Below are 26,743 nucleotides of genomic sequence, written 5' to 3'. Positions count from 1 at the left end.
GTCTCCATTTACGTGAGGGCTGAATTTGGCCCATTGTCTGGCCAGGGCATGCCGGGCTCCATCCCGTCCAGGCAGCCAGCAGAGTTCCCTGGCAGCTGTTCAGCCCTGGGAGGGAGCATGCGCAGTTGCTCCATGGGGACAGAGCGCGGGCAGTCCTGTTGGCATGTAGACGCTGCGAGGGGATGCAGCATGCTCAGTGCAGACGGACTCTGCAGAGAAGTTGGCTGCTGAACCCTAAAAAGGTTTTACCGAGCTCGTGTGAACAGCCGTTTCCAGCAGTTCCAAACTTGGGCAGATTTCCCTGGGGAAGACAAAAGGCACGTTCCTGACACCAGGGTGCTACCCCCAATCGCCTTGTGAGAAGTGGCTGAATCATTTTTGCTGAAACATTCAGAAAAGTCCCAAATGGTTAAACTTTGTCAAATTTACAAGCAGCTGAATACTGGGTCTTATGATGGGACACGTCAGGCAACCTTAAGTCTAGGAGCTGCCCATCATCACTGGATGGAATGGGCTGGAGCTCTTCCAGGGGTCTCCTGCATGGTTCTGGAGATATGCAAAGAGGAGTTAGGAACACGGAACCCTTCTGAAAGGGAAAGGAAGGCGCTGATCTGCATGTTAGATCGGTCGTGCGTGAGTCATTGGCATCACGGCCGTGCTGCCTGCCCTCACGTCAAATGGTTCTGGGCACATTCCGCTGGCCCGCGAAGGATCAAATCCCTGCTTGTTTCCAGTCACTTAACCCCACAGCCGAGAACGAGGTGCTCCCAGAGGGCGTCGCTCCAGAAAGTAGGCAGGGTGCAATGAGCAATCTCTGGATGGGCCTCCAGTCAAGCTTGTGCCTTTCACTGTTGTAAAGCCCCATCTGGAAATGCAGCCACTCGAATAGGCTGCAACCTGGTGTGCAGAAGCAGAGCCTCAAGAACTGTCTCCCAGGGACAGTGCAGCTGGTGCTTCAGTCAGCCTAGGGTTAAATGTCCCAAGCGATGGGACTTGCACCTATGCCCTGGGGAGACAGTGCAGCAGCCTAAAGCAGTGCTCAGAGTTCCCATTCTCACTCTGGGCCTGTGACTCCTAGCCACACCCTCCGTGGGGTTTGCACCCATCCAGTAGTTGCAGACTGTCGGGAATATTCTGCACGACTTCTGCAGTAGGGAGGCGTCGGAGGTTTATCAATGTCCTTGGGCCTTTGTTTGCACAGGTGGAGTTTTGGTTCAGATAGAGCAGGGACTCTGTGCTTGTACAGCACCTAGCACGATGGGGTCCTAGGCCATGACTAGGCTCCTAGGCGCTACAGCAAGGTACCCCAGGTAGTCCTGATGCAAAGAGCAATGTCAGGTTACTACAAGAAGAGGACAGGGGATTGACAGGAAGTGAGGATGCTCCAATGGAAACAGCGTAAGGAGAGGGGAAGCCACCTTTCAGCTGTTTGAGGGGAATCTGTCCCCAGCTGGGGTTTGAGGGGCAGGATGGCCTAGTGGTCAGGGCACTGGCCTAGGACCCAGGAGACCTGGGCTCAATAACCTGCCCTGCCACAGACTCCCCAACTGATTTGGGGCAAGGCACTTAGTGCCTCAGCTCCTCACCCATAAAAGGACCCTGACAGCACTGCCTTACCTCGCAGGGGCACCAGCGGCTCACTGTGATAATGGGGCCATGTAAATAACGAGGCAGACAGGTGTGAAGCAGGAAACCTCTGGGCTGAAAGCTGCAGCTTTGCTAAGTGGTAGCTGGGCTTGTCGCTTCTTTCCTGGCATCTAGCAAATCTCTTTAGCAGCACCAGAGCAGATCTGCTCCCCCGCCAGTTAGCAGAGGTGCCCACACAGTCCGGCCAGCTCATTGTACCATGAACCCACAGCAGCCAAACACAGGGTCACTCCAGTATCCATCCCGGACCCCACGTGGGTCCCTGAGGCAGAAAAACAGCCATACGTCTCTGTACAGCTGCCAACTGAAAAGAGCTTAGTTCCATCCAGGGCTCCATTGTATGCGGGGGGCTGGGTGGTGGCCACGGTGTGTCATGCGGCTATTCCAGCCAGGCTGGGGCGAGCTGCCAGCTGGCTTTGTCCCCTCTGGCTGTCTGGCCAGCAGTTGGCAGACAGGAGCCCTGGATCCTTCCAGCAAGTGGGAAGCAGGGTGGTTGTAAGTCTGTCTGAAGCTGCTGTGGTGTAAAGTGTGTGTGTGTGTGGACAATCGCACACTGAGCGTGGGGTGAGCGTGTGAGAGGTAGACTAGGTGTGCGGGAGGTGCATGAGAGAGAAAGAGCCGGCTTGTATTTATCAGTCTAATTATTTCCCTGAGTGGATCCATGACTAATCCTGCGAAGGCAGCTGGTGAGCGGGGGCCAGGAACACAGCCCTGGGCACCCACTTTCGGTTCTGGATGCCAGGGATTCTGCATGTGTTGGCCTGTATCCATCTGGGTCAAACTGGAGTGTCCCGCGCAGTCCCACGTGGCCTGCTGCACTTCATCCCTACAGTCACCTCCCTTTGGCCCCGGAGACAAGCTCACCCCGTCATCGTATGCGCCATAGGCTTCCGTGGGGATTGTGCAGGAAGATTGGGGCCTGAAAGTGATGTCAGTGGAGTTAATCCTGATTTACACCATTGCAAGTGAGAGCAGAATCTGGCCCACGATTTGCATCTCAATAGCAATTCCTTTCCCCCGCCCTATCACCGCCTCTGGTGAGTGTGACATGGTTCCCTTTGGGCCTGACTGCGCCAGCAAAGACTAGGGCTAATCACAAGAGCAAGGTTACCCCACCGCTCCTTGCCCCAGGCTCTGGAGTACTGGCTGTCAGGGGGTCCCCGGGCGATGCTCTGGAACTGCTCCCCATGAAGCCAGGCAGGACTCTGGGGAAGTCTCCTCTCTGGGAGCAGCCTGTCTTCCACCTTCCCGGGCCTGACCTCGGAGCATTCAGCATCCTCTGCCCCTCCGTGTACAGCGAGTCCGCCCAGGTGGGGATCCTGGGGAAGCCAGAGGGTCCTGCACCCCAACTCCGCAGTCAGTCGTGACTCTCAGCCAGCCAGTAAAACAGAAGGTTTATTAGACGACAGGAACATGGTCTAACACAGAGCTTGTAGGTACAGAGAACAGGACCCCTCAGCCGGGTCCATTTTGGGGGGCAGTGAGCCAGACAACCACGTCTGCCCTTCACTCCATGTCCCAGCCAGTCCCAAACTGAAACTCCCTCCAGCCCCTCCTCCTCTGGGCTTTGTCCCTTTCCCGGGCCAGGAGGTCACCGGATTCCTTTGTTCTCCAACCCTTTAGCTCTCACCTTGCAGGGGGGAAGGGCCCAGGCCGTCAGTTGCCAGGAAACAGGGTGTCGGCCATTCTCTGTGTCCAGCCCCCTGCACACACCTGCCCTCTAGGGCTCTGCAATGATCATACACCCTTACCCCACCACCTAGATATTTAAGAACTGCATAGGGTAAACTGAGGCACCCCCACACTATTCAGAGGAAACATTAAGAACAGTCCCACTTCGTCACAAAGGCCTCTGCACTGGCTCTCAGCCCATCTCACTGTGTCTCTCCTTCCCGGCCAGGTGGCACCTGATCCTAGGAGTCCGGCCCACAGCACTGGATGAGAATTCTGCTGTGGTCTAGAGCGCACTGATCCGGCCCAGCAGCATGGACTTTGTAATGAAACAAGCATTAGGGGGTAAGTCTGTTCTTCATATTTGGATCGTGCCCGCCTGCCTGCCCCACGCCCTCCTGGCTGGGTGTCTGAGAAAGGGTCCCACACTGAGGAGAGCTTGGCCTAGGACTGTCTCAAAGGCTGCTGCTAAAGGGGGAGACCCATGTGGATTGTTTCTCTCTGTCTACGTGCCACCTGGGTGCCAGGAGCCAGGTGTAGGGAGTTCTCCCAGGGGAGCCGAGTCCAGCTGTGGTCCCATGCACCAGCTCCCCGGTCTCTCTCTAACGGCCATGCTGCTATTCCCTCGCGTCCCATCCCGTGAAAGAGCCAGAAGCAGCAGGGATCCTGTACCCCTGGCATCAGGCTGGCGGGCCAGGAAGTGCCTGGAATACCTGGAGAGCTGACAAACCCTCCACCCCAGCCCGTCCCCGCTTCAGCAATAGCCCCCGCTCACTCACCCTGGGGGTCCGGCAGCTCGACTCTGCTGGGAATGGAGCCCGCAGCTTTGAGACCCTGGGAAGTCCCCGGTATAACTCACCGGCGAGCCCCAGGCAGGCAGACGGGGGTGGGTGCTAGCCACACGGAAGGGCTAGATAACGACAGGCTGAGAACAGCTGTAGCAGGACAGAGGTGGCAGCTGTTTTAATCCCTGAACTGTTTCATACTCAGAGCTCTGGCATCACACACTGAGGGGAACTTCCAGTGGGGTTTTGATTTTCCTGCTGCCAGGTGAGGCCGTTAGCCACAAGGGTTCCCAGGGCCACCAGCCTCGCTGACTGGCTGGCGTTTTCCCTTGTCACCCTGGCTAGTGGAGTTGGTTTGTGTTGGGGTCCTAGCGAAGGGACTTGCCTGGCCCCCGTGACTCTTGTATCTGAGCCCCTCCCAGTCTGTAATGGATTTACCCTCCCACCCCCCTGGGAAGACGGGCCAGGGCTTTGATTCCCATTGAACAGACTTGCCCACGGCAGCTCAGGGTGCTTGTGGGAGAGCTGAGACTTGACCTCAGTCCCACTGGGCTGCCCTCCCCTGAGCAGCCCCTGGCTGATCGGGAATCCCTGTCTGGTTGAGGTCATTGTAGCTTGACAGTGATGTGAAGGGCCCTGGGGAGGCAGCTCCCTTCCCCGTGGAGTCACAAGAGACACTAAACTGAGTGGTTTGCAGAGCCCAGGGGCCTGGCATGGTCAGCGACACGGGGACAGCCCAGCAGCTATGTAAGAATAAACCAACCCCCCTGGATTCTCCGGGGGAACAGCAGGGCACCTGGCACCGAAGGAGAGTGCAGTGACAGGGGAGGCCGGGGAGGGGCAGGACACAGCAGAGAGAGCAGCCAGTGGGGCTGGGGCTGCAAGCACGGCCCAGAGCGTCGGCCGAGGGGCAGAGCGGAGCCACAGGACATGACGGTGGGCCGCGGGTGTCTGAGAGGAGACGGTCACGCTGCTGCCCTGCCCCACGGGGAAAGCCCCCTGCCGGCAGTCCAGAGACCCAGCTCCCTAGGACAGGCAGAACTGGAACACCCGGAACCCAGCACCTTCCTCCATGGCATCTCTGCCGTTCTCCCCACAGCGAGCTCAGCCCCAGCCCAGCCCCCAGACCGCTGCCACGCGCTGCCCTCCTGGCTCTAGGCTGCAGCACTGGCCTCACTGGCCTGGGCGAGGGGCCAGCCTGGAGCAGCTCCAGCTGGGAGAGCTGGTCCCTGCATGGGGAGGCTGCTTGGCAGGGACCAGCACACTGCACCAGGGATCACTGGGCACCAGGCTGGGTGCTCAGGGTGCTCTGAGGGCTTGCCCTCTCTGCGGGGGGCGCCCCAGCTCCGCAATGTCTGCTCCCCAGCCCCAGGCCTGATGCTGGATGCGTGTGGGGCGGGGGCGGGGGGGCAGGGCAGCTCTGTATCAGCAGTGGGTGGCATGTTGCCAGGGCTGCCTAGCCTGATGGGGCCTCGCGAGACATGGTCACACCCCAGCCTTCTGCTGCTGCTTCCAGCCTGGTGCCCCCGGGCACTCCCCGGCACGGGCACCGGCTGCCCCACCTCCCGCTGGGCCCTGGGCCTGCCCTCTCCAAGGTACGCCTCATGCCACACTGTGGGTCTGCAGCACAGCCTCGCCCCCTTGCCCAGCACTGCGGGCAGTAGCCCCCCAGCAGTCTCTGTGCTGGTCCTCACTGGCTGGGTGCCAGGGGAGCCTGGCATCTGCAGCGGCTGGGCAGCTCCACTGTGGAAGGGGGAGCCCCTCAGCCTGGCCCTGGCACAGAAGGTGGCAGGAAAGGCCCCAGGGGGCCTGCTCTCTCTGAGGCCGTGCTGGGCCCAGGACAGGGATCTGGCTGCGCGTCCAGGGACCCTTCTCCTCGGCATCTCGCTAGCTCACGACTGGTCTGCTCAGGTTCTTGCCTTTGCATTCGTGGGGGACAAAACTTCACCACCAGCTCCGTGGGCTTTGCCGGGAGGGTCTGGCAGTGCACCTGGGCGCCCACCCAGAAGCGCCCGGGGGGGTCCAGGTTCCCACCCAGAGAGGTGTGGAGGGTCTCTCCCCATCTGGGGGGTCTCCACTCGTGACCTGCGGCTCCGGGGTTCCATGCTGAGTGACTTGCACAGCTCTGTGGCTCACGTCTCTGCCCAGCACCGGGCCAGACCTGCCGCGGCCCCTCCCGGGAGAAGGCACTTGAGCTGAGCCGTGGGTCGCCTGTTTGCTCGCTGCTCCCATTGCTAACCTGTAAACTCGCCGTCTCTGCTGTCAAAACACATCAATCTGCCTCCCATCGGAGCAGGGAGGGGCGAGGGGAGCCGCTCCTTGGGCCACAGCCTGGCTGCCCCCTCCCCTCTGGCTGTCCCCTGGCCCGGCTCCCTGCATCCCCGCTCCTTTGGCATTAGCTGCCACTGATGCTTGGCCACGTTGTCCCTTTGCCATCACCCACCTCTGGCTGCCTCCTTGCTGGCCCTGCCCAGCTCCGAGGCTGTGGGACGCACCCCAAGGGAGCCCCTCTAGCCCTGCCCAGGGTAAGACTGTTCCCTCCTGGACATTTCCTTACCGTTTGTCCAGGCTGGACTGCCTTTGCCAGGCCCTGAGGCTCCCCGCCCCCTGCCAAATGGGCTGTGTCTGCACATGGGGGCTGCTTTGCAATCGTGTCCCCCGTTCAGCTCCTCAAAGGGGAGCCCAACTAGGAAGGGGTGGTCCCAGCCGAGGCCTGCACACAGCCCCCCCTGCCCATGCAGCCCCCAAACTGCACCGGCTGGGTGCCCTGCCAGGGCTCATTGCAACCCGGGAGTCAGCGAACGTCCTGTCCACAATCGCCCCCAAGTCTTCTCTCCTGGCTACTGCTTCCCGGGGGAGGGGGTGTCTGTGTGGCAGGCTGCGGCCTTTGGGATGTCTCAGGGGCAGGTGCCTGTGCAGAATCTCCCACGGATCTTCCCGGCTTTTCCAGGCGCCATGTCACGCTTGCCTGCCCTCCTGCTCTTGGCGGAGCCTCCCTCCCTCCATTGAGGCGCCTGTAATTCCTCGGCTGAAGGGCACGGGCCAGACCCAGCCTGGCACAGAGCCCCGGCCGTCCCGCAGCCTGGCTCTGCTGCGGAGCAGGGCTCTTTGTTCAGAGCCATGCTGCAGCCAGTTTGAAAACGAATCAGCAGGCGCCGGGTGTGGACACTGCCCCCTGCGTAGCAGAGGGGGATTCCCCGAGACGCTGTCTTGGGAGCCTCGCTGGCACCCTGCCGCCCTGCAGCTGCGCCTCAATGACAGGAGAGAGCTGGGTTCCCAGCCCACCAGCCTGCGCTGCTGAATGCCTGGCTCCGGTGCTGGCAGCTGGCACTTCCCAGACTCACTCCAGGGTTACTCTGTGCCCCAAGCCCCTCGGCTGCCAGTTTACGGGGTCCCGGCAGTCCAGCTATGAGTCAGGGCTCCTGCTGGTCTCCAGGCCAGGCCCCGTGAGTGCTGGGAGACCCCGCCCCAGATGCCCTGGGTAGAGCCTGTTCTCCGGGCCTCCCTGCCCCAGCTGCCAGATGGGGTACAGCCCTGCCTGGCCCCCAGGGGCGTTATGGGATAAATACAGCGCGGCTGCTGGGCAGACAGGAATGAGGGACAGACAGGGAGATACGTCAGTCCCGCCTGTGACACGCTCATTCGCACTGGTGTAAATGACTGCACTGGAGGAGGGGCAGGGCAGCCCCAGGCCGCTGGTGAGCTGCAGCAGCGTCTCATTCCCTAGTCGCCTTCCTGCCTCTCCCAGTTCTGCCCCTCCTGGCTGCGGCCAGGCGGGGGCCGGCAGGGGATGGCGCCAGGCAGCTATTGGAGGGGGGCATCTGCTTGGGGAGCCCTGAGCCCCGGCCGCAGCCTTGCCCCCCTTCCCATGCTGCCTGGTGTGTCCTGTGCAGGGGCCACCAAGGACATGGGGAAGATGCTGGGCGGAGAGGAAGAGAAGGATCCCGACGCTCAGAAGAAGGAGGAGGAGCGGCAAGAAGCCCTTCGCCAGCAGGAAGAGGAGCGGAAGGCCAAGCACGCCAGGATGGAAGCCGAGAGGGAGAAGGTCCGGCAACAGATCCGGGATAAGGTGGGTGAGGCGGGGCAGCGGGGCTGGAGTGTGACTGTGTCACACAGACGGTGCCCAGCCACAGCCTGATGGGCCCATGCGGGAGTGGGGGGAGCCCTGTGCGGAGATGGCTCGGGGGCTGGCGCTGTGATCAAGCTGGGGCCATAGCAGGGCCAAGTAGAGAGGGACTCCCTGCTCTGGGCAGTCACGGGGCCACCCCGGCAGCTGCTGCTCCCTCCCGCCGCTGCAAACACCCCGGAGCTGGCTCAGCGCCCCTCTGCCCCCTCCCAGTGCCAGACTCTGGACAGCCCCATGGGGCGGGGCTCGAGTGACTCCGGCTCAGCCAGACATGCAGCAGTTCTGCAGGAACCTCCCATACGACACCCCTGAACGCCGCTCGCCTCCTTCGCCCCTCCTGGCCCTGTGCTGAGCATGCTGCCCACGCTGCTCCCCGTCCTGTTCTGATCCCCGTCCCGCCTGGGCTCTGAGACCGGTAGGCTTGTGATGTAGAGGGTGGTGGTTTAGGGCATCTGGGCTCCACCAGTGAGTAGAACTGAGCCTGGAGCCAGGCAGGGGAACTGACCAGGCTAGTTTTGAAGTGCAAAAGGCAAAGGAACTGCTCTCTGAGCTCTGTGGGGTGGGGCAGAACCGGCCCCCAGGCCCCTGGTGCTCTGCCCCGCCGGACGTGGTGGGAGCAATAGGGTTTTTCAGTGGGCACAGAGGGGAGGGCTTGTGGCTGCAGGGATTTCATCTGGCCGCTCTCTGACTGCGTAGCTCCCATGCAACCGCCAGCCCTCTGCGTCCCAAGGGCTGCGACTTCCACCTGTAACGAGAAGGGCGGCAGGTCCCATGTCAATGAAGGAGATGGTGCGTCCTGCACACACGGCGTCGGGGAGGCCGTGGGGTGCAGAGTTCTGTGCACTGGATCACTGACTCCCTGCCCGGGGGCCTGCCTGATCCCGGCTCATCTCTTCGCCAGTGTGCTGAGCTCCAAGGGGAAGTCAGTGTCCTGTCCTGTGCTCGCTGCCACGGATCCCTGTGCCGGGCACACTGCCCAGGTTTAGGGTTGGGGTCTCTGTGCCATGGCCAATGTCCAGGCCTAGGGATTCTTGCATGGTTTCTCAGCTGGCTGCAGCCAGGGCAGCTGCACTGGTGACAAGCCGCACATTCTCCAGCCTTGCTCCGGGCATGGGGGGGAACTCTGCACAGCTCCTCTTCTGGGAAGTCAGGAAGGGGAGGAGGCTGGGGACTCGGGCGGGGGAGGCCAAATGCGTCATTTCCCCTCTATGCTGTGGGATCCAACCTGCCCCAGGTGGGCAGGGAGTGTTACTCCCATGGGTGGCCCATGTATGCAATGAGCTTGGTGGGTCTTAGCCTGGTGCTTAGTAGGGCAGGGTCCCCATCACTAAAGAGCCACATCCCCATTGGCACTAAGTGGCAGCCTGAGCAAAGATGGGGAGGACAGACTGGGCCATGGAGACACAGTTCCCGTCTCGGGCTGGGAGAAGCGAGCCACTGCCCTCCCTGGGCCTGTTCTCTGCATGGCAGGGGAGGCCCTTGCTGAGCTCGCTGCGGGGAGCAGGGCGGAGCTGGGGCTCTGGTGTCCTAGAGCCCGTCAAACCCGGGCCCATGGGAGCCACAGGCAGAGCATGTCCCTGGCCCAAAGCACCTGAGCAGCAGTGAAATGCTGGTAAATTAACGACGGTTCCCTGGGGCCAGGCACAGTGCACGTGTTACCCGCCCTGGTGTAACACCCCTACCCTCCTCTGCATGGAGGGGGACCCTGCTCCAGCACACACACCCCTTGGCACATCCGGGGTCTCACACACCCCTCCGTACGCATCCCCAGAGTGCCCCCTGCACCTTCACACACCCACTGCTGCGCACACAGCTACACACTTGCTCCCACAGAGCCCCTCTGGCACACACAAAACCCACCTGCCTATGGCCCCCTCCCTGGCCTGGCCAGCCCTTGCAGCAGGAGCCCCGGGTGCTGCTGCCTTTGAGCCTGGGTTTGGACACAGCCGAGGCTTGGCCCCTTTCTCACTGGTGACACTGTGAGAGGCAGCAAGACCTGACTGGGGAAAAGCTGCCCCAGAGATTCTCCCCCTTCGCAACTGCTCCGAAACTCTGCCCCACCCTCGCTACGCGCCCCTCCTGCCACCGCAGCAGGGGATTAGCTTGGAACGGGGGTGGGCTGGGGGGGGGTCCTTATCTCCCCCGCCTGCTGCAAGCGGCCGCATGACAGCCTGGAATTGTCGCTCGCTATCTGCCATCTTTAATAACCCGCTGAGGAGCAGATAACATGGCCACATCGCGCCAGGAGCTGCCTCGGCCCAGACGCTGGGGAAGCCCGACTCTAATCACAGATGCCTCCAATATCCTGTGAGCCGAGACAGATGGGAACAGGCGATTTCAGGCAGCGGGGCTCTGCCAGCCGGTTCCTCCTTTAGCCCGTGCGGGAGTGGGGGGAGCTGCACCGTGTCCTTTGCGTGGCCGGAGGCGCCCCAGGGCAGCTGGGGACGGGGAGCCTGGTCGCTTTGCAAGCTGGGCCTGGCCGTCTGCCCCGTTCTCGCCTGTGGGAGGAAAATGAGGAAAGGATGAGTGGCTGTGATGGGCTTCGGCCCACACCTGCCCCGGGAGCCTGGCAGGCGGCCTGCACGGCCCGGGCAACGCTCTGGGCACCGCTGCTCACGGGCTTTTTTCTTATGGAGACAGCAGCACCTAGATGCCAGGGTGGTGGGCATTAGAAACATGACAGACCAAAGCGCATCCCCCAGCCCGCCCCGGAGAGGCAGGCAGGGTAGTTGGCTGGGTGGTGAAGGAACGTGGGCCTGGCCAGACACATGCCCAAGGCTGGCGTCATGGCAGTGCCAATCCCCCTTGCTGTGCTAGGCTCTGGCTGTTACCCGCCGCGGGCTCACAGGGAGGGGCTCACTGAGGGTATCAGCAATGGACGGGAAGGCTGCTCTCTGCTGGGCTGGCATGTGTTCAGACCCGCAGAGAGGTGTGTGTGCATTTGCACACCTGTCTGCACACTCACAGCACTGCACATGCTGGGGCAGGCCAGTGGCTGCAGACCTGGCCCCAGAGGAGAGGGGCTCCCCAGGCACTGAGAGGCCCGGTCTGTCTCTGCCCCACAGTACGGCCTGAAGAAGAAAGAGGAGAAGGAGGCAGAGGAGAAGGCGGCGATGGAGCAGCCGTGCGAGGGCAGCCTGACGCGCCCCAAGAAAGCCATCCCGGCGGGCTGCGGGGACGAGGAGGAGGAGGAGGAGGAGAGCATCCTGGACACGGTGCTCAAGTACCTGCCCGGGCCCCTCCAGGACATGTTCAAGAAGTAACAGCCCCGCGCCACCCCCCCGCCCGGGCCCACCCCCACACACTGGGGCGCACTGGACCGGGGGGGGGGATTTTCATTTCTTTTATTTCATTTGGTTTTTGTTCCAACTCAGTTTCGAAGGGAAGATCCCAGATGTGTCCCCTGTGCCCAGAACCCCTCGCTGCTCCAGTGGGGCGGACGAGGCAACCAGACCAAAACCCACCCCCCGCCTGCTGAGCTCCGGGCAGCCGGAGCCCCAGGCTGGGCACTGCCAGGAGCCCAGGGCTCCCCCTTCCTCCCTCGCCCCTCAGCCATACGGAGTCGGAGTTCTGTTGTGCCAAAGTGCCAGCCGGTTGCTTGGCAAATCCCCCCGGGCGTGGGGGGCGAACTGGGACCAAATTCACTGCAGTAACCTCATGTCGGCCGGAGGGTGGGGCAGACGGTAGGGAAAGGCACGGCTCTGCCCGCTCTCCATGCCCCGTCCCTGCCCTTCACTAACTTCAGACATTCCTCAGTCCCACACTGCCTGCCTACTGCCAGGGGTTAGGGATGTGCTGGCATCAGGAGAGCACCCGCAGGCTGGGGGCTGTGCCCCCCACAACCCCGGCCCTGCCTGGTCTCAGCCCATGGAGCAAAGCAACCCTGGCCCGTTCCAGCTCTGCAGCTGGTGGCTGTAGATGTCCTGCCGGGCCAGGTTCCAGGGGCCATCCTGGGGGCTGGCGCAGAGGGGACATGGTGGGCTACAGGCCTGGCTCCCAGCGGCGCCGCCCCACAGCTCTGCCCCCCGCCCCGCCCCCCAGCTGCTGTGCCCATTTCTGTTGCATTTTGTTTGGGCTTCAGGAAGGGGCTGTTGGGTCCAGCCCCTCCCCTGGTGCTGGGCAGCCACACGCTGCCCCTCGCCTGCCGCAGCAATCACCGGGGAGAGCCCTGGAGCAGGGGCTGCGGTACACAGGGGGACACGTGGACTCCCCAGATAACCCTGCCCCGGGGCAGCAGGGCAACTGGTGGGACTGGGGGGGCCGGAAGGAAAGATGAAGCCTTCCTCACCACTCTGCCTCTGCCCCCAACCCCTCCGCAGGCCCAGGCGCGACCCCAGCCATGCCTGTGCCCCGGGAGTCACGTCCCCCGCATGTCTCCAGCCAAGCCGAGCCCGTATGGGCGTCCCTGGCCGAGCTCGGCCCTTGGGGGGATCAAGCCGAGCACCTTTGCCATATTCAAGACCCTGCCCATTAGGGCAAATGGTTGGGGAGGAGATTTATAAAAAAAACAAGGGCCAGAGTTGGGCCCAAGGAACTGGGGGTTCCCGCCTCCGCTCCCAGCCCCGCTGCACAAGGAGTGTGTGGGGGGGGTCTTGGGTCTGGGGACGATCCTAGCATGTTGCAAGGCTGGAGCCCAGAGGGCGGACGCAGCAGTTAGCCCTCCGGGTGTCCCCTACCCAACGATTCCCATTATGGCAAGGCTGCCAGCACCTGTCTCCCCAGCGCTGCCCTGAGCTGGCTGCGGGCAGCCCGTGGCAAGGCTGAGCAGCCTCCAGGGGGGTCCCACTCAGCACACTTCACACCCTGGCCCTCGCCCACATTCCTGCTATGCCCATCGCTGTGGTATCTGGGCACCCGTGCCCACTGACATACACTGAGCCCTGGCTGGAGGGACCTGTCCTTCTGCCACGCTCGGCCCCTGCTGGTATCTCTGGCTCATGGCTCCTGCCTCTGGGCGCCAATCTGCCCCTGCATGGCTCCAGGGAGCTCCCCCCATCACCAGGGCAAACCAGCCCTGGCTCTTCCCTCCACGGCAGCACCAGCCCGCCCAAGGACACAGGCAGCCTCTCCTGCGCCTAGCCCGGGCTGCAAGCTCATTGCCCAGCTGCAGCAGTGCTGAGCCAGGCAGAGCGAAGCGGCCGAGAGCTGCCCGCCCGAGCTCTCACCAGCAGAGACAGTCCCACCCCATGCCCTGAGGCGGGTTCAGAGGCCCAGGACTTGTCTCCTGTTTCCCAAAGGGGTTTCTTTGCTTGGGGTGGGAGTTCCCGATTGCATCCCAGGGTTTCCCTTTTCCAGGGGTTTTGTTTTTGCCTGCGGGTTGAGTCTGAGAGAAGCCACAAAGTCTCGCTCGCGTCTGTGTCCTTCTCCGATAGTTAAAGCCATATCAGTTAGACTGCAATACATGCAACGCATGCCAGCGAGCCGCGCCGCCGTGCTCCAAGCCTGCGCAAAGGAGCAGAACCGGGCGGGAGCCCCCGGCCCCCAGCGTCCACGTCTCAGGCCACCCTTGGCCCATGTGTGTTTCCGCATTAGTGTTTGTGTAACAGGGTACACTCACCCCAACCCTCTCATCCTGTCTGCTAGTCACTGCACCAGATGGTCACCCCATGGCCCAAGGGACCCCAGTGCCAGGAGGGGCAACGGGGGGGGGCAGGGGCCCAGGACTAGGAGGGGGGGCACTGTGCGGGTCGATGGCACTGGCCCTTTGGCACCCGCAGCCAGGGCTGACAAGAGCAGGGGAATGGGGGGACAATGGGGCTGGGGGCCTGAGGCCAGGCGGGGGCGGGGGGAGACACACAATGTATGTAACATCTGTGTAAATAAAGTGAACCGGGAGGGGGTGGGGCTGCAGTGACCATGTGGTTCCAGGGCCCCCCTCATGTCGGGTGAGGGGCCTGCCCATCACCCGTTGGGCAGTGAAGCACCATGCACTGCGGCACCGCTGCTGTGTATTTTCCCCACGTGCCCGCAAGGAGGGAGAGTGGGGGTCACCTGCTGCGCTGCCCAGGGCTCCCCCCAGCTCGTTTCAGCTGCTTCCATTGTCTGACGCTCCCAGGGCTGAATGGCTGATGTCTGCAACCTGCAATAAACACAAACTCCACCATGGGGCAAAGGGCTGATCCGCCAGACCCGGGCTCCCCCTGGGGCGGCCTGCGTTTGGTTTATACTTTTACCACTAGACCGAGAGGCCTGCGACCCTCTGCGGAGGAGGGCGACTGGAGCCGACCGCACAGCTGGCTGCCCCGGGGTCGTGCGGGCCTGAGCAGCTGTACTTCACGGCTTGGTGAGATGAGGGGCCGGCCAGCAGCTCACAAGGCCAAGTCCCTGCAGCTAGGGTGGGTACGTGAGGACCCCCCCGCTCCCCAAAGGGGCTGCAGGCCCAGGACACAGCAGCAGGGTTTCTCCTGGCTGTGCCACAAGGGCGTTTCAAAGGGGCTCGATTCTTGTCACAGGCTTTTCCTCCCCACCTGGAAACTGACAGGAGAGAAGCCCCAATCTTGTGTGTGAGAGAGAGAGAGAGAGAGAGAGGGCTCGCGTGTTTGTGGCTTTGAGTGCGTGTGCAAATGAGTGTACAAATACGGCTGTCTGGCGCATGAGAGCATGCCTGCGCACCGAACCATGTGCCGTTTGCACCTGAGCAAGGGGACAGTAGGCGTGACAGGGAGCGTGCGTGTACACGGCTGGATGTGCGCCTGTGGGTGGGTGGACGCCTGCGCACGCTTTGCTTGTGTTCCCGCCCGTGCCCTGGGGCCGGCCGGCCGGCAGAGCGTCGCCAGAGCCTCCAGGGGCATCCCAGCGCCCCCTCTAGCTCTCACCTGCTGGCAGCGACACCAGCCCTGGGGCTGAGCCAAGCTCACTTGCTCGATGTGGGGAATGTAAAGTCCTGCACGTTAGCCCACCAGACTGCTGGATCCATTCTCCCCTGCCCAGCCCCCTGATAGTGCTGCCCAGCGCAGCCCCCCACCCACCCCGGGGGCTGGCTGACCACATAAGGAGGGGGACAGGCCCCCCCAGACGGGGAGAGCTCCGGGGAGCACACTAGAGCACCAGGGAGGAGGGTTCCTTCAGTTGCTGGATGTGTGACCCTGCACTGACCCCCCAACCCACAGAATACACCCCCTCCTGATCCACCAACCCCCTCTCAGCCACTAGCTTCTCTGCAGAAACTCATGGGGCACAGAAGGGCCCTAACCTTTCCCTGCCCCCTGATCTCCTGGTGCTCACACCCACCTGAGAAGTGCTCTTGGGACAGGGGCCGGCCCAGGCAGGGGTCCCTTGCCAGCCATGCGGTGACCATCCCACTCCAACTAGTCTTCGACGAAATAATAAAATAAAGGAATTTGTACGTTGCCCTACGTCTGACCTGAGTGCGCTGCGGCCCGCAAGCTGGGACAGCCCCCCCCACCCCCCAGGTGGGCCCAGAACGGATCAGTACGGCCAGTGTCTGCACTGCCGGGGGCGCCAAGGGCTCCCAGCGTTCCTGGGCCTGACCCGGATCCAGAGGGGAGCTGCCTTTCCGAAGGGGCCACAAGGTAGGGCAGCAGGACAGGGAGCAAAGCAGAGCTGGGGGGCAGGGAGAGACTCCAGCCTGAGCAGCTCCAGCACGGGCGGGACTGGAGGTGGGGGACCAAGGGCCGATTACAGGGCTGAGGCGGGAGGAGGCAGGTGGTGGCTGAGGCCTGCGCTCTCATCACAGGGCTCCACCTAGGGAGGCCCTGGGGAAGGAGACTGCATCCCCATGACACTCAGCTGGAGGGACTGGGACTGTGAGGCAGGGGCAGAGGGGCTGGCCAGAGAGGGAAAACTTTGCAGCCCTTTCTATCAGCACGACCTGCTCTTTCCTGGCATAAGCTGACAGTCTGGGGAAGTGGCAGGGGGCATTGGCACTGCTGCCCAGGGCTCTGGGACAGCCGCCCGCCGCGCCCTGCAGTGCACCCATCGGCTGACATGCAGTCCCATCGCCTTGAAACTGATGTCGTTAGAGCTGTGAGCTATTGGCCTGCACGGAGGGCAGGCAGCCAGGGACTCCGGAGCTGTGCTCCTGGCTCCGCAAACACCTCCCCCATGACCTTGAGCAAGTCACCTCCGGTCTCCCTTTCTCCATCTGCAATACAGGGCGACTCTACATGAGGTGCAAATCACCATTGTTAGGGCTGGAGCCTTAAAAAGCAGCCCCTTGGACTGCAGCTGGCAGCTGGTGCCCTGCAGCGAATGGACCCAGGTAGGCACAAAGGGACAGACTGTTAAAGGTGTTTAGGTGCCTAGCGGTGCAGGACAGCTAGTGCCCCAAGCTGGGTGCGTGACTCCCGGGATGGCAGCTAGGGGCTAGGCCCTTCTGAAAACTGTCACTAGATGCCCAGGAGCCCAACTCCCAGCGGGGGAAAGAGGATGGAGAGGAGAGGAGCTGGCAGAGTTTCCATTGGGAGTTAGGCACCCAGGCACTTCTGAAAATCCTGCCAGCTGCATCGTTAGGCACCTAAATACCGTTGCAGATCTGCCCCAAGCACTCTGCACACACCATCAGGTGCATGGACGTCAGCTGGCCTCTCCCGACTCGGTCATTGCCCCTAACTCCCAGAGCACGCAGTATTGCGACCCGCGACCCATGAGGCTCATGCCGGCCGAGTTTCACAGGCCCCAAATCTGCAGCCCAAGCCAAGCCAGCTGCAGGTGTTTAACTGCAGGGTAGACAGAGCCTGTGAGGGTGGGCCCCCAGGGGGATTCCCTCCTGCCCCCACCCCACCCCAGCACAGTCCCCCATTCGTACTCGCTCTGATGTACCCGGACCCGTTGCCAAGCAGCATGGTGGGGCTTGTAGCTCTGCCCAGGAGCTGCGACCTGCTGCCCCCGCAGGCTCTTCGAGAGCAGATGGTTCCCAGCATCCTGGGCTGCTCAGCTCAGTGAATTTGGCCAAGCGGAGCACAACCTGCCAGCGCTCAGCACCGGCCCGGCAACGTTGTGCCAACAAGCTGCTCCTGGCATTCTCCATCCCTGAGAGCCATTGCCCAGGAAGCTGTGTGGGAGCAGGACGTCGGGGTTCCCCGCTGCTGCCCTGCATCCAAAGGGACCCGCATTTCTGTGCCTCCTGGACTGGAGTCTGCCGGGGACAGCACTAGGTCCTCATTAAAACCATGTCACTCCAGCCACAGCGACATTCTGCACTGGGAAGCTTAGCCAGGCTCCAGGAGCACACCAGCCTGGCTCCAGGATTGTCATGGAGCTCCCAGGCAAGCAGCTCCCTTCAGCATCCTTCGCTTTGCCAGCACCTCCCCATGGAGCAGGTACCCGACCCGCGGGGGTGCTCCCCGTGAGCAGATGCTGCCTGCGGCACGGCCCCGGCCACCTCCCGGCCCTGTGCCCACTAACCCAGGGGGGGCCAGCCTGGGGCTCCGGAGCCCCACGCGGCTCCTCAGACGTTAACAGGTGGCTCCCTGTCGAGGCACCGACTCCGGGGCTGGAGTTACAGGCGCCAACTTTCCAGTGTGCTGGGGGGGTGCTCCCTGCTCAACCCCTGGCTCTGCCCCAGGCCCTGCCCCCCACTCCCTCCCTTCCCATGCCCTCCCCTGAGCCTGCCGTGCCCTCGCTCCTCCTCCCTCCCCAGCCTCCTGCACGCCATGAAACAGCTGATCGGGAGGTGCGGGGAGGGAAGGGGAGGTGCTGATCAGCGGGGCTGCCGGTGGGTAGGAGGCGCTGGGAGCAGGGGCAGGAGCTGATGGGGGGGGCTGCTGACCTATTACTGGGGCTCTTTAGCAATGTACATTGGTAAATTCTGGCTCCTTTCTCAGGCTCAGGTTGGCCATCCCTGCACTAACCCATCACCCGGGACTTGCCCCCCGGAGGATGGAGAAGGCTGGGGCTGGCATCCCCCCTTTATCACAATGCAGAGAGGTAAACAGCAGAGTCCCCCGAGGATCTGTACTGGGACCTGTGCAGTTCAATATATTCATAAATGATCTGGGAAAAGGGCTAAACAGGGAGGTGGCAAAGTTTGCAGATGATACAGAATTACTCAAGATAGTTCATCCCAATGCAGACTTCGAAGAGCTACAAGGGATCTCACAAAACTGGGTGACTGGGCAACAAAATGGCAGATGAAATTCAACGTTGATAAATGCAAAGCAATGCACATTGGAAAACATCATCCCAACTATGTATATAAAATGATGGGTCTGAATTAGCTGTTACCACTCAAGCAAGAGATCTTGGAGTCATTGTGGCTAGTTCTCTGAAAACATCCACTCAACTTGCAGCTGCAGTCAAAACAGCAAACAGAGTATTAGGAACCATTAGAAAAGGGATAGATAATAGGACAGAAAATATCATTCTGCCACAACGTGAATCCATGGTATGCCCACCCCTTGAATACTGCATGTAGTCGTCATTGCCCCATCTAAAAAAAGATAACATTCAAATTGGGAAAGCTGCAGACAAGAGCAACACAAATGATGAGGGGTGTGGAACGGCTTCCGTATGAGGAGAGATTAATAAGCCTGGGACTGTTCAGCTTGGAAAAGAGACGACTCAGGGGGAGATGAGAGAGGTCCATAAATCTTGGCTGATGTGGAGAGAGTGACTAGGGATGTGCTATTTACCACTTCCCATAACATAAGAACCAGGGGTCACCCAAGGAAATTAAGAGGCAGCAGGTTTAAAGCAAACCAAAGGAAGTGTTTCTTCACACAACACACAGTCAACCTGTGGAACTTGTTGCCAGGGGATGTTGTGAAGACCAAAAGTATAACTGGGTTTAAACAAGAACTAGGTAAGTTCCTGGAGGACAGGTCCATCAATGGTTGTTAGCCAGGATGGGCAGGGACACAACCCCATGTTCCAGGTTTCCCTAAGCCTCTGACTGCCAGAAACTTGGACCAGAGGTCAGGGGACGGATCACTCGATAACTGCTCTGTTCTGTTCACTCCCTCTGAAGCACCCGGCACTGGCCGCTGGCGGCAGACAGGACACTGGGCTGGGTGGGCCATTGGGCTGACCCAGTCTGGCGGTTCTCATGTTCTTCCGGAAGGCCCCTGCCTGCACTGTCAGCCTGGCCACCGTGGCCTCAGTTGGGTTGTTTGGACGCTGTTGTTTGCAGCACAGAGCTTGGGGGAGACTGAACTGTGGGAGCCCCAGGTTTTCCTGGCAGCATCGCAGCCCAGCCTGGCCAGACACTGAGACCTGCAGCCACGACAGGCATGAAGCATCCCCCAAACCCCAAGGGCAGGTTTGGAGCCAAGCGAGTGCACCTACCCCAGCTCCTCACACGGGTAGACCCCAGACAGCCAGGCCCTTTGCCTCAGGATCCGGAGGAGACACCCGAGACATCCTGCCTTAGCGCTTGGCTGCCCATCCCTGGGGCACGCTGGCACCAGCCGGAGACAATCGCTGCTGACTGCTGCGAAGGCGAGCAAGCCCAAGGCGGCAATTAGATGGGGGTGGGGATAATAGTAGCTCTCCAGGCCGGAGGGCCTAGTCCTTCACCTAATGAAATGAACATAATAGCCATAATCAGTAACACTGGCAGAGCTAGCCACAGAGCATCCCCGGCCTCGGCCCTTGGGAGCTGCTTGGATTCGACCACAGCCACACCCCTCGGGTCAGCCTGCCATTGCTGGGCAGCTGCCTTCAGCTCCCTCCACCCGCTGGGCCCTGGGGCGGGCGCTGCTCTGTGTCTGCCCACTTGGGGCAGAGACCGCGGCTCAGGCACTGGTCGTCTGCCTGCACCCCACGCGCACACAACGCAAGGAGCAAAGCCTTCCATCGCTCACAGTGAAATGTGCAGAGAGGCACCGGGCGTCAGACCCGGCTGGAGAATGGTGGCGCTAAGGAGATTTACTTGGGATGTTTTGACACGTGATGTTAACAGCTTGTGTTTTGGAGATGGATAGCTTAGTGGTTTGAGTGTTAGCCTCCTAAACCCAGGGTTGTGAGTTCAATCCTTGAGGGGGTCATTTAGGGATCAGCCCAAAAATTGGGGATTGGCCCTGCTTTGTGCAGGGGGTTGGGCTAGATGACCTTCTGAGGTCCCTTCCAACCCTGATATTCTATAAAGCTTTCACTTTTTGAATCTCAACATCTATTGTCATTTAATAATTATTGTCTGACCCCCCCCATCGTCCGACCTCTCCCTATAATCAGGGGCGACAGCTTCTTCTTAATAGTGGGGGGGGGTGCCACAGGGCTCCGCCCCCTCTGTGGCTCCACCCCTGCCCCTCCTCTGCCCCCAGGGCCCTGCCCCCTGGCCAAGCTCTGGAAGCCAGAGGCAGGCTGGGAGCTGTGGAACCTCCACCTGCTGGGATGGGGGGGTCAAGAGCAGCCCCCGGCCCGTGTCCCCACCCCTTGGGCCCCCTGTGCAGAGCCGGTGGAAGGTCCCCGGCTCCCCACAACGGCCTGCGTGGCTCTTACCTGGGCCAGGCTCCAGCTTCTGCCCTGGCCAGGGAGTGGGGCCTCAGGGGGAGAGGAGGGGTAGGGCCAGGCTGGGCCCATCCACTTTCAAAAGTGAGAGGGCCATGACCCCTCTTCCCCGCGCCCCACCCCTGCCCATAATTTCCCACAACTGTGAACATTTAAAACCGGAACTGGTTAAAACAATGCTGACAAACAAACAGTGCTTTTATCTGTCAAAATTACAAGAAAATAAAAATCGAATGTTCCCAAGTCCCGCCAGCCAGGCGGGTGGGACTGTAGGTGACCCGCACCGGCCCCAGGCCGTTGGCGTCTCTGCGGCCTCTCCCCCCGGATCCCTGCGTGGAGAGGGAAAAGGCCTGGGGGGCCTATTGGAGGGACGGCGATGCACTGGCTTTGGGGGGTGTCCAGAGAGCGAGTGCGGCCAGTCGGCATTGTGACTAGCACTGAGATGGGGCAAAGGGTCAGGCAGGGGTTCAATGAGGAGGGGCCAGGGCCCAGCCCCGTTCCTTGGCTATAGACAGGGAGGGAAGGGGTGAGAAGTCGCAGCAGTCAAGGTCTCTCTGGTGGGAGGGGAGATCGCAGCAATGCCAAGGGGGGGACCCATGCACCTCTCAGCCCCTCCTTTGGAAACCTCTGGTTGTGCCCCTGGGGCTGGGGCCAAGGAGCTGGGCAGATACACCAGGCAAGCCGTAGCGACCACTCCCCTTCCCCGACTCTTGCTGTGACCAGCTCCCGCGAGTTCGAGTTGGAGCCAGGCTGGGGCGGGCTCGGCCCCCCAAGATCTGAGCTGTCCTCCTGGGGAACCAGACCCTTAGCCCCGCCTGGGTAGCAGAGAGTCGGTCAAGCCCGCAGTGCACGGAGGAAGGCGAGAGCAGAGACCGTGCAGGACCGGAGAAATGGGAGCTAGCCATGACCTCTGCCCTGGGGCAGGATGAGGTGCCCAAGTCCAACCACACAGAAAGAGCCTGCTGCCCTCGTCTGGGCTCCAGGAGGGCGGCGGGCGGCCACGGGGCTGTCTGGCCTGTCGCTGGAAGGAGGGGGCAATCCTGAGACTAGGGACACTCCCAGACTTCCCCCTCCCACAAGCAGGCCCCCGTCTCTGAGTGCAGGGAATTCAGGCCCCTGCCCCGATCCTGGGGACCACTGGGCATAGCCCCCTTCCCGTGAGCCCCACCCACAGGGTGCTGGAGGGCAGGGGAGCACTGTCACTTTAACGGTGATTGGAGGCTGCCAGCCTCAAATGGGCTTCTCTGCCCTGAGCTGGCCTGAGACCTCCCATTGTTCCGCCCTCCTTTCGCTGCAGAGCTCGGCTTGACTGCCAGCCAAAATCCATGCAGTTATGGCAGAGCAATCACCAAGAAAAGCCATTTGTCGGGAGAAAATATCCAGCTGGGAATATGATAGAGATCCAGCCCGCGAGGTCTCCATCCAACGGCCAGGGATGTGCGCTCACCTGGCCCCTCCCTGCGCCTGCACTCCCCCCTGGGCAGAGGCTGCAGGCAAGCACGGAGCTGGCTCTGCACATGCCATGCAGCCCCCAGGAACTGGGGGCGTTCGCTGGGGCTCATGCCTGTCTGCTAGCTTCTGGGCACAGCTCAGCTTGGGCCCTGCCTCGCCAGCCCCTGGGGAAGAAACCGCACCAAATCCCACCGGGGCCCAGGGCCCAGTCGAGGGGAAAGCGGGGTGCAGCTGGATGCTGGCACAAATCCTGGCCCTTGCCTCGTGGATCTTGGCATGGCCCCTCTGGGAATTTCCTCATCACCTCCTCCCAGCCCCCACCCAGCTGGCTCGGTGGCTGACTCACCCTTGGTCTCCTCTCCAAAAGAGGTTGGGGCCCTGTGCAGAGGGGAGGCTGCGCCCAGCACCTGTCCTCCGCTGAGGGCTCTCAATAAAGCCATGAGCATCTGGGGGCCACGTGCACAGGTGAGTGGCGGAGGCCAGGACATGGTGCGCCCGAGTGTCCCACGCCAGGCTGCAGCACGCCCAGGCAAGGGCCCGGCTTGCAGCGTTTTCTCCCGTCCCTGCAGGAGCCAGAGCAGCTCATTTCCCCTTGTGACTCTCTATCTCCCTCGCCTTGGGGAGATCGTGCCCTGCCCAGTAGAGAGGTGGCGGAGCCCCATGCACAGGAGAGGGAAGGAGCCCGAGTTGCTCTGGCGGTGCCCAGCAGCGCGGCTGACAGGCGTGATACGAAGCTATTTAGTGCATTAAATTGGCTGCTGTGACCTCGGGGTGGGAGCTGTGATAAGGAGCCCGGGGCCTCTGTCAGCGTGTCTGGATGCAGCTTCACATGGCCGACAGCCGGGCAGGAGCCTTTCCAGGCACAAGACCCAGGGAGGGCTCCAGCAAGAACTTCCAGCCCGGTGAGTGCCAGGGAATGTCTCCAGCGGAGCTGAGGACACCCTCCCTCACCCCCCGGGGAACTCCCCCTCCAGCCAGGCCCCGGAGCCAACTCCTGCCCCAGGCACAGAGCGGGAGCACCCGGAGGGAATGGCCCCTGAACTAGGCACACAGGACTGGAAGGATCTCCTGGGTCAGCGTCCAGAGCCTGCTGTCATGGCACCCCCGCCCCTTCAGAAATCCAGCAAGCTCCAGCTTAACACCAGGCAGGTTTCTAGCCCCCGCTGCTCCTGTGGGGCGGCTGGTCCTGAGCCTCACCCCTCTGCTGGCTAGACCCCTTCTCCTCATTTCCAGCCTGACCTCGGGGCCACTTTACACCAATTTGGCCTGGGGCCTGCACGGACCTCTAGCTCCAACAGCTCTTTGCCCTCCCAGTGCTCAACCCCCTGCCAGCACTGACAAAACCCAGGGAAGGGAACTCAGCATCAATGTGGGAAAACACCACAGCAATGGCTCAAAAGCAACCACCCCCCCCCTCAATAGCTGGGCAGGGTCCCCTGCCTCAGTTTCCCACAGTCCAACAGACAAATGTCCTTTTAACACCCCCCCACACGCACCCTTTTCCTCCACAGCCCCCACTGCCCATGGTCAGCAAAGTCCCAGCATCCAGGGTGCACTCAGGGGGTTTCACCTCCAGCCCTCGGAGATGGGGGGTGGGCCTCAGGGAGGCGAGGGCTATCCTGCCAACACCTCTGCCACTTCTGGCCACCGCTCAGTGTTACGGCCACTCGTCCAGGCTCATCCCCTGGCTGGAACTGAGCCAAAACCGGATGTGGTTTTGTCCGGTATCAGATGGGGGGGGATGCTATTTTGAAAAGTGCAACGCTCCCCCCTGCTGGCACGACCTTGCACCATGCATGGGGGCGGGAGGGAGACGGGCAGGGCAGGGCTCTTCAAAATGTCACGCCCCTGTACGGCATGACCTCGCACACAGTCCCATCAGTGGGGCAGGGTCACGGCGTTCCTGGAAGTACTGGAACAGCTGGTGTTCCAGGAACACGCGTGGCCACCGCATGTGCCGCTGTCACGGCTGCCTCTGCAGCGCTCTGGGCCGGTACACACACGGCCGCAAGGGCACAGGCAGGTGTGACATGCACACGCACTGTATCTCACACGCAGGGACACGACACCCACGTGCAACACACGCAAATCCAGCCCAGCCCAGCTTCTAAAAACAAGCCAGCTGACACGCCGCTTGGCTAGCTGTTTCCAATTGCATTGTGCCCATCCCCACCCCCTCCATCCCAGGCAGCCAAAGCACTGTACAAATCTTCAGTGGCCCCTCAACCCAATGGGCAGAGGGGAAACTGAGGCACAGAGCAGCAAAGCCACTCTCCTGAGGTCACACACTAAGTGGCAGAGCCAGGACCAGACCCCTGGTTTCCTGGCTTGCAGATCCCACTCCTCTCCCCCGCCCCCGCAACCTCTAGGTCTGCTCCCTTCCAGTTTATTATTAACTGTATAGAGAGGCCCCAGAGGGCTGCAAGCCCCCCTCACCTGCTCCCCAGGCCTTTAAGCACGAACCGAATTACACTCCCCTCCCCGGGGTCCAGGACAGGTCCAGTGCAGTGAGATCCGTGCCCAGCAATCCTGCTCCCACTGCAATTACTGAGCCTGCCGGGGTGCAGGGCTGTTGGCTGCTCACCAGGCCTGGGACCAGGCCTAGCAGCTTCCCGCTGCTAGGGGCATGGCCGGGGGCAACTACAGACCTCAGTGGCCAGGCTGGGGGTAGATACAGAGCATTGCATGCTGGAAGCTGTGGTCTTCAGGGCTTGTACTTACCCCGAGGGCAGTGGCAGACTGCACTGTGATGGCACCATCCTACTCAGAGCCACGAGTTCCAGCCTGGCGCGGCCATGACTGCTGGGAGCATGCTGCCCCCTGCACTTGCAAATCCTGCGGGGGCCAGGGGAGCAGTGGGACCCCAACGAAGCGAGTGGTGCTGTGACCTGGTGCACAGGGGTTGCAGCTCCGCCCCAGGAGGGGCTGTGGGGGCCAAACCCTGGGTAGGCAGTAGGGTGGCCAGCGCTGCTGCTCCTCGCTCCTACACTGGGGCTTCCCCCCGGAGGCCTGCCTGGCCTCACCCCACTCCCAGCAGCCTGCGTCCCCTGGCAGGGGGCATTGTGGTGAGCGGGGCAGGAGTGCCGCCAGGGGGAGGTGTCCCAGCCTCTCTGTCCCTGCACTGCAAGCGTTCGCTGCCCCAGGCAGAAGCTCCTGCAGCCTCACTAGCTTCTGACTTTTCTCTGGGGCAGCTGCTGCAAACAGGCCCTGGGCAGAGGGCCCCACCGGCAGTGGCTGCTGGACTCCGGCCCACCCCAGCCACGCTCTCCTCACGGGTGGAGGGCCAGAGACAAGCCACCTTCCTTGGGAACCATGACAACCAGGCCGTGCTTGTTTCCAGGACGCAGGGTGGGGTAGGGACACTGTGGGAGCCGTGCTGCCACTCACTTGTCACTGCTGGCAGCAGGTGCCCGCTGCTGCAGAGGGCAGCGTGGGTGGGTGGAGGCGGCTGCCGGGTACGCGGGGCTCGGGGCCATTAGCATTCAGAGAAATGCAGCTGCTGTCACTCCTCGCAGGGGCTGCAGTTCCACTTACACTCAGCCCCGCTCAGCTCTAACAACAGCTGAGGCTCCAGATCATTTAACCCCCAAGGCTAGAGGGAAAGGCCCAGGGCATCCAGCAGGCTGCTGCGAGCTGCCAAGTGCCTGGGAGCTCCCGGCACTCCTGCCCCTGAGCCTGCGTGGTTCAAGTGACAGCAGCAGGGAGGGGTGCTGCAGATGGCAAGGGCGCTGGAGGGGGTATCATGGAGCTGGGCTGGAAGAACAGACCACATCCCCCAGAGGTGCTGCTTGTCTGGCCCGTGGCCAGCGGCCCAGCTCCTGCCCATTGGTAGCTCTGGGCACAGGGGGCCACAGAGATCGATGCCAGCGCTGCCCACCCAGGGCAGCTGACCACTCAGCCCGTGGGGAGGCCAGTCTGTAGGGGACAGGCCCCTGAACAAGGGTGGCGGCAGTAATGCCCCCTCCCCATTCCCACGGGGGTCCCCTGGGTGCTATGAACAGAGCTGCTGGCAGCCCTGGCCGGCGACGACCACAGTGCACACAGCCCAGCTGCTCCGAGCAGGGGAGCTGGGGAAGGGTGGCGGCGGAGGGGCCTGACTGGAGCGAAGGCCTGGAGAGTTTAAGCTCTAGCTTTGCTGATCAGATGCTGCAGGGGCCCACAGGGACAAGGCCCACGGCTCGTTAGCCTTCCAATAGCATTGCCATTAGCAGCTGTGTCTCTGCCCCCTGCCCCTGCCCCTGCAGGACACAGCCACCTGCGCTCCCGGCTCTGGCCCAAGGGAAAGGCGCTGCTCTGGAAGAGGGCCTGAAGCAGACGACCCGGGGACACGCTCCTCGTTAGGAGGGAACAAGGCTGGGGAGACTGGCCACCAGCTGGCCATGCAATAGGGACAGGGAGGCCAGCTGGCACAGAGAGCAAGGCTGGGGGCACACTGCCCTCTGGTGGAAACACGGCACCGGGACAGGCCTGTGCAAGGCACCAGGAAGCCAGACAGCCTGGGTTTTGACCTTTGGGGGCTTTCCCCCAGGGAGTGTTTATTCCTGGGGGGAGAAAGGGGCCAAGTTTGCTTTGGCCCAACCCAGACTCGGGCAGCCAGCTCTAGGCTCAGACTGTGCAGGCTGGGGGTACGGGGGAGCTGGAGATGGACCCATGA

General features: G+C 62.0%; 1 protein-coding gene across 4 annotated transcripts in view; it reads left to right on the top strand.

Annotated features, from left to right (window-relative positions):
- Nucleotides 1-15,579, top strand: part of CPLX2 (complexin 2) — a 72,634-nt gene extending 57,055 nt beyond the window's left edge. For 3 of the 4 annotated variants that reach the window (XM_073355175.2, XM_073355176.2, XM_073355177.2), the window contains 3 exons: nucleotides 3,548-3,663; nucleotides 7,997-8,172; nucleotides 11,295-15,579. In XM_073355175.2, coding sequence (XP_073211276.1) covers nucleotides 3,633-3,663; nucleotides 7,997-8,172; nucleotides 11,295-11,492 — 405 coding nt within the window. In that variant the 5' untranslated portion in view covers nucleotides 3,548-3,632 and the 3' untranslated portion in view covers nucleotides 11,493-15,579. Of the gene's footprint in view, nucleotides 1-3,547; nucleotides 3,664-7,996; nucleotides 8,173-11,294 lie in introns of those variants that run through there. The other variant, XM_073355178.2, reaches the window with a different exon arrangement.
- Nucleotides 15,580-26,743: the final 11,164 nt, after the last annotated feature.

The sequence above is a fragment of the Lepidochelys kempii genome, chromosome 8 (assembly GCF_965140285.1).
Source record: "Lepidochelys kempii isolate rLepKem1 chromosome 8, rLepKem1.hap1, whole genome shotgun sequence".
Classification (NCBI taxonomy): domain Eukaryota; kingdom Metazoa; phylum Chordata; order Testudines; family Cheloniidae; genus Lepidochelys; species Lepidochelys kempii.
This window is presented reverse-complemented; position numbering and strand designations above follow the sequence as displayed.